This window comes from Arachis duranensis, chromosome 1, assembly GCF_000817695.3.
Source record: "Arachis duranensis cultivar V14167 chromosome 1, aradu.V14167.gnm2.J7QH, whole genome shotgun sequence".
In the NCBI taxonomy this organism is placed as follows: domain Eukaryota; kingdom Viridiplantae; phylum Streptophyta; class Magnoliopsida; order Fabales; family Fabaceae; genus Arachis; species Arachis duranensis.
Window position 1 is genome coordinate 92,042,662 of NC_029772.3, and position 7,623 is coordinate 92,050,284.

Sequence of the window (7,623 nt, forward strand, 5' to 3'; positions counted from 1 at the left end):
TTAAGGATGAGCCGAGAAAGAACGAGAAACATACAATTATGTAAAAAGGGATAAAGAAAGTATGTAAAATTGTTAATTTATATAATAAACATAAATAAAAAGAGAAAATGAATTAAATTTTATTAAACAATTTAATTTATTAAGGAAAAATAACATTAACTACTAAAGGTATAAGAGTAATCTGCATAGAAATCGAGAGTAAAAAAATATCATTAAAAAGTAAAATTAAACACTATATAAAAAGTAATGCGATGATAAAAAAAATTATAAAATAATAATTTCATTAAAATATTTATATAGCAATATTAAAATTTATCTAATATGCCTAGAATTTATTGTGTTATTACTTAATTCTTTTATATATTATAATAAATTAATAGATAGATAAATATATAAATAGATTTTTATAAAGTAAAATTTAACCTTCAAATAAAATATTTAATATTAGAATTTAAACTATTGATATGAATTAATATTTTTATATTTTTTTTTTGTAGAATTAGATAATTTAGTATGTGAAATTATGAGATTAATGTTAAATTAATTATATATGCTATTCTTTATGATAGTATAAATATAATTCTAAAAATAAATATTTTTTTCTATGTTATTGCAATGAATGATATGATAATTTTATATAAAACTTAAAACATTGTGTAATTTATTCATCATAACACTACTTTGGCTTCTCCTTTAATATATTGTAATAAATGAGTAGAAATGAGTATAATAATAAGAGAATAAATTTGGTGAAAATGATTTGAGAATGAGTGAACGATAATTAATGCGTTAATGACTTAAACCTATCACCTTAAAATCACAAGAAAAAACTTCGCAATAACACGTCACAGCAATTAAAAAAAAAAAAGGCTTACAAGGACCCTTCTACGGGAAATATATGAATAAATATAAAGAAAAATATTACAAGAGAACTATTAGTCTAAACGATGAGTTACAACCTAGCAGTGGATCGAAAGCATATATATCATGCTTTCCTATATATAACGCGCCTTTCTCGCTTGTACTCTACTTCGTCTCTCTGGTGCATGATCACAAGAGCTCTTCTCACCTGCCAAAATGTAGTCATGTCAATGAATATTGAATACTACTTCAATTCAATGTTGATGGTCTTTTCACAATTCTAGTGCGTGTGCATATTTTTGAAGACAACTATGAAACTCAACTAGGTTTTATATAACATGACAGTGTTAGAAACATGCATCTTTTGAAGTTTTGAATTACATGGTGACCTCAAAATTTGATTTGTATGTTATGAGACTATCTCTTAACAGTTAAGTGGTTACGTACAATGGATTCATTCATTCCCATTCTGTTGAGGTCATCAATAAGCCTTCTTTCTGATATGTGGTTTCCAATCCCAATTCTTCTCTTTATCTGAGTTTCTGCTAGCTGCTCATTTGTGCAGACACAACCCGTCAGCATATGAAGCTAGATTAAGGGAGAGAAGATGGATACACAAGCCAAACCTTTATTTCATTTGCCATTTCTGGTGTGAGACTGATTTGTTGGTGTATTCCAGACCGAGCAGCATCCATTGTAGCCACGGTGAAAAGCCTTATTGCTTCTTGCACATGCTCCTCAGTAGCAACATGAGATCTGATGCAGGAGAAATTGAGTTAGACTGTCTAAGATGCAGGTACTATATCAAAAGAATAAACTGAAGGAGAAATAAAAAGAATGATTAGATATTTAGCTAAGAAATTTAGTTTCTTATACAGCATAGCATATCGAGGGGATCAGTGGAATCATGTAATTTGGATTATCTTCCAACTCAAATAGGAGGTCTCGATTGCTTTTTTGCTATTGGTCCATAACTACTGAAGCGTTCAATTGATACGGACTAAAAATAGAAACTTTATAAAAGCGAAAAGCAAATGAAAATAAATCTTTTCATTGCTCTTAATACACTAAATTACTGACACAATTTGTATAACATCATGCATTATGAGCCGATACGAGTATGAGACTGCTTGAACTAGAGTATCCTTACCCTATGTAAGAAAGTTAGGTGACCAAGCGAAGAGAAAAGTGAGAAAAGAATCTGTTTAGTTAGTTGAAGGAGCAGAGAAGATGGAAAAATAGCACCTCTGCCTTTTATTTAGGCTTAATTATTACATCATACTTGTAGTTTTATTAAATTTTTAATTAGATTTTTATAATTTAAAAATTTATAATTAAATTTTAATATTATATAAAAATTTCACTTAGATCCTTGTAAATTGTGTTTTATTAAAAAATTCGAAACACTTTAGATTAAACAAAAAATTCTTATCTATTATTATTCAATTAAAATATCAAGTACTAATTAAATGTAATAAACGTACATTAAAAGTGTCATAATAATAATAATAATAATTATAAAAAATTTCAGTTATAAATATTCAAATTCTTCCACTTATACATATTAATACTCTTACTACTCTCCATTTCTTAATCTCTCATACTAATTGTAAAAAATTTCTTAAATTTAATCTAACATTTTTATATGTTTTTCATTCTCATTCATTCATTTTATTTTAATTATTTACAAACGAAAAAAATGCAAAAAAAAAACAAACCGTAGCAATTAATGCAAATTAAAAAAAATAAAAATAAAAATACAATTTTATATAACTCTAAATAAAATCAAAATTTATTTATAATATGTTCTCTAAAATATTTTTAATATAACATTTATTAAAATTTATTTATAATATAACCGGGTCTCACTCTAGTTTTATTTATTGTTGGAACATAAAAGAAAAGAGAGCTAGTAGAGAGTGCAGTGGCCCCAAATGATGTAACAGCTAGCAAGGTTAGTGGGGAGGCTGTGTGCTGGTAAGATAAAGGAGAGCAAGTTTAAGAGAGGTGAGGAGAATTAAAGAGAATCAACTCGAAATTAGGTTGCACAGGACCTAGGAGAGCGGTAGCTTCTCACCTTCTTGTTCCCTTTTTGCAATTTCTCATTGCGCAATATACACAGACTAGAAAGAAACCGTGATTTTATTCATCCCTCTGCTTCTATCCCCCATTCTCCTCATATTTCTCCCGTTCTATCTTCTCTATTTTCCTATTTCTTCTCTATTCTACTGCCACTGTTCTATATTACTATGATTGGTACCAAGTTCTTATAAAGGATTAACTAATGTTTTAATTAAACCGAAGCAGATGTTGCGAGCGGGACGGGCATGTAATGTCTATGAAAAACGATGGCAATACGTACAGTTTCATTTTGGCAAGTGCCTCACTCAACCTAACAATAGCTTCCAGCTGCCTTACTGTAATTGGTATTGCAGCAGCTTCTCCAGTTTCATTGGTTTGCTGCCTCATATCCTGTATTTTATTGCAGAAAGAATCAAATCAAAATTGACATAGTATGGACAAGGCAATATATAAGAATTAGTGGATTATGATTCAAGAATCTTCTCACTATGATATCCAAACAAACAAACACATCCAATTGCTTCTAACATCATCGTAACTACTGATGACTGGTAAAAACTAAAAGAGATATCAAATTTCTTTCTGCTAATTGGTCACATATTCAACCTTACCTGCCTGATTTTCACATAATTGTTCTGCAGTAATGTTGCAGCAGATTCTGATAGACGAGGGTGGCATTCAGTCCGACAATAGTGTAAATACCTATTTAAATCAAATTTATGTTCATCTGCCAAATAATTGAACGAACTGCATGAAAACATAAGTTCAGAGATATAGCTTACCTCTTCAGCCAATTCTCTTCTTTAGAAACCCTGTTCTCACTAGCGGTTGCATCAGCTGATGCATGGACCTTTATGACATGACTAGCTATGATCTGTGCACAAAATCAGTCAATTAATGACTGTTGAGTATCCAACCATTGAATATGTAAACAATATGTCTGCATGGTCTGATGGACTTAATAATAATAATAATAATAATAATAATAATAATAATAATAATAATAATATAAGATTTAAAAGGTTTGCCAATCTTTTGTCAAATATTAAGCTGACAATTTGCAATCTTAATATCACAAGACAAATTAAAAACAAAAAATTTAAACAAATGAATAAATTCAATCTGCCGTAGCATTTCTTCACAAGACAAGCATTTAGAGGTAGCAGGGGAGAAAAAAAAATTAGTCACGGTTACCTTGTCTTGACTGTAAATTCTGATGTCTTTCACAATAAAGATTAAATCAAATCTAGAAAGAATGGTTGTCTGCAAATCAATGTTATCCTGTGCAGTCTGCAGAAATGTGATATTCCTGTTAGTCTGTTAAAAATATTGTTCATGGAACTGAAAATGTAAACGTGAGATATATGGTAGTAGACCTTAAGATCATCATATCGTCCAGATGGAGGATTAGCAGCAGCAAGAACAGAAGTCCTAGAATTAAGAACTGTAGTTATTCCTGCTTTAGCTATAGATATAGTTTGTTGTTCCATGGCTTCATGGATGGCGACCCTACATTACAGACATCATAAATAGTTTTACCATGGACCGACAACAATCAATAAGATAAAAACCAAACAGCTTAGTACCTATCTTCTGGTCTCATCTTGTCGAATTCATCAATGCAGACAACGCCTCCATCTGCCAAGACCATAGCCCCTCCTTCAAGGTAAAACTCACGCTGAATTCACAGAACATGAATCAGAGACCTCTCAAACAAGTTGGGTGAACAACTAGTTTGCATTATCTCAACAATTAGTGATGATAAAAATTACCACCAAACTCAAAACTTTGCTTGTCCTCAAACAAAAAGAAAAGTAAACAGAGTTTATCTTAGCAAAAATAATTGAAGAGTTTGTAAATCTAAATTCAAATAGAAGTGGGATTTATGATAATCCTTATGATTACATTCGGGCTTCTCTTATCTTAATGAATCTTGTATATTTAGAAATTGAGAATTTTCAAAACTTAGATCCGAATTATATTATGAGAATCCTTTTGAACTTGTATGACTTGAAGGAAAAAAGGGGTTAAAAACCAAGCCAAAAACATCAATTAAACATAGTGGCTGTTTCGTTTTCTTGATGAACAAGAAACCAGCAGCAGTTGAAACTATTTTGGGGATACAAATGATAGAAGTTGAAGAACTTACAGTGCTGGTATCTCTGATTACAGAAGCTGTGAGACCAGCAGCTGATGAGCCTTTCCCGGAAGTATAGACAGCAATAGGAGCTGTCTTTTCAACAAACTTCAGAAACTGTAAAATATAATTGTCATCTCATTTAAGGGAATACAACAGAAGCTATAATTGAACGAGTAAATAACTAAATTCAACTTGGCTAAAGACATTGTCAAAGAAAGGAAAAAGGAAAATTTTCGATATTAAAAAACAAATACACTGGAAAATCGGTTCACTGTTGGATACAAAACTAAATATAATGCAAGTGGCTCTCTTGCCTTTTAATAATTCAACCACCATGGATTAACAAGAGAATAGAGTATCCAGAAAAAAGGAAAATCAATCACAAACCTGTGATTTTGCTGTAGATGGATCCCCAAGAAGCAACACATTGATATCACCTCTTAACTTCACTCCATCTGGCAAGTTCTGCTTGCAAAGCAATTGACCATGTTATCAGCTCCTGGGAATGAATTTCTTTTATCCCCTAACAACATAGATGGATGCACAAAGCAACAACATACCTTTCTTGACCCACCAAAAAGAAGACAGGCCACAGCCTTCTTGACGTCATCATGCCCAAATATTGAGGGAGCAATCTTGGAGCATATATTTTTATAAGCATCAGGTTCAGCTGCAAACTTTTTGAATTCTTCTATCTGCAAGTAACATCATTATTCGGACCCGCAACATCTATAAGTGAGCACCATGACATTGTGTAGGAGTGAAAAAAACTTGAAAGATTTGTAGAATCGGGGTAAGACGACCATGCTACAATCCATGGAAGAACTTAGAGATCTTAGCTGGTATGAACTTTTGTAGTGTAGAGGTAAAAACACTTTTTAAACTTTGACAGCCCAATTAGGATACGTTGGAAAAAATAAAATTCCCAGTCCATTAGCACTTAACATTCAGGTAAGCGGTGAAATTCATGAAAGCAATGAACAATGCATAAAGCATGTATGGTGAAGACAACAAATAATTTTTTCAACACGGACCTCTTCTGGTGTAAAGGCAGAAGGACCACCAGACTTGGCTTCATTTGTGTCTTCCATTCCTACAACCCTGATATATGGTTGTCTAACTGCCACTGCTCCTTTGTTACTGCACAAAGTAAAAGGCATTTAAACATATAGGCATTGATTGCTGACAATAAAGAAGAAATTCAAGGGTGCTAAAAGGATGACGAGACTTACGATGCAGAGTTGGAAGCTTGGAAAATACTGAAGATTCCAGTGACTGTCAATCTTGAGCCAGGTACCACTGTTTGAACTAGATGACGATCAACAGAGAGGAGCAGGTTTCTAGGTAGCTCACCGGTTGGAACATCCTTCAATATAAAAGTGACATATAAGTGATGATGGTTTGCAACTGTTGTTAAAGCTTTCTCAATCAAGTTCTTCATATTATTACCTCTGGGTTTTCTTGCAGTTTCAATGTTTGTTGATCAACATACTGGCTCTGGTCAGGAACCACAAGCCATGGGTCAATTGGGCATGGTTCTTCTCCAGCCTGCAAGAAAACCATCCCACCTTATTACAGATATACTTAAAAAGCAAACAGTAAATTATGTGAGTATGCACATAACACAACACGGCAATAATATGAACCATACCTGAGGAATATGATCACATGATCGAGGAACAACTGCTCCCCCAAGTCCTGGCCTGCACGGAATTTGCTTCCCTTTCTTGCAGTTTTTACATACTAAGGTAACATAAGTTGCCTTTGCCTTAGTCCTTGATGCAGCTATAGTAATCCCAGCAATTTTAACAAGCTTCGATATGTTTTGAGCCTATCGAAAAATCATAACAGACCAATTCTTAGACCGAAGAAAACCTTACAAATTCTCCAACCCCTAAAAGCATGGCATTCATGTATAATCAAACCCTAGATTATATCAAATCAAATTACCCCGAGCGACCTCATGGATACAGGATCCTTGTCGGAAGTAAGCAGAATCTGGACATCGCCGGCAACCTGATCTTCCAGCTCTCCGGTATCGCCAGTGACTTTAGTCTTCAAACTCCCCAAAACCTGCGCCGCGGCGCTTTCGAACTGCCACAAAAAAAGGACGATGAAAAACGAAGCAAAAACAAAAGTAACAAAGCAGAGCGTTGAAGAGGAGAAAGGGAAGTACCAAGGGCAAGAAGTCGGCGGGGGAAGACTCGAGCTTAGGGGAGAGTTCGGGAGCAAATTCGTCGAGGTCTTCAAATCTGACAAGGAGGAACTTAGGGTTGTCGAGGAGGTTTTGTCTGTAAGGGAAGAGACCGTTCTTACTGAAGTTGCGAATGAACTCCTTGAATTTCTGTTGGATGGTGTGGTTGGATGCGGTGGCGTCGGGGTCGCCGGGGCGGTTGCCGTCGTGCCATGAGTGGGCTTGGTCGCTGTAGTAGACGGCTCCTTCGTCCCAACCTGACATTTTCTTCGATTATAGGCTCCCTCTCTCTTTCTCTTTCTTTCTCTCTCTCTCTCTCTCTCTCTCTCTCTCTCTCTCTCTCTTT

General features: G+C 33.8%; 1 protein-coding gene across 1 annotated transcript; it reads right to left on the bottom strand.

Annotated features, from left to right (window-relative positions):
• Window positions 1-735: 735 nt before the first annotated feature.
• LOC107458825 (DNA replication licensing factor MCM5) lies at window positions 736-7,616 on the bottom strand. Its single transcript, XM_016077035.3, has 18 exons — window positions 7,260-7,616; window positions 7,034-7,177; window positions 6,735-6,914; window positions 6,533-6,631; window positions 6,316-6,449; window positions 6,118-6,223; window positions 5,644-5,778; window positions 5,471-5,548; window positions 5,093-5,197; window positions 4,530-4,621; window positions 4,320-4,452; window positions 4,138-4,233; window positions 3,726-3,817; window positions 3,555-3,645; window positions 3,224-3,333; window positions 1,488-1,617; window positions 1,309-1,410; window positions 736-1,069 (listed from the first exon to the last, which is right to left on the bottom strand). The coding sequence occupies exons 1-18, from the start codon at window positions 7,539-7,541 to the stop codon at window positions 986-988; spliced, it is 2,193 nt and encodes a 730-aa protein (XP_015932521.1). The 5' UTR covers window positions 7,542-7,616; the 3' UTR covers window positions 736-985.
• Window positions 7,617-7,623: the final 7 nt, after the last annotated feature.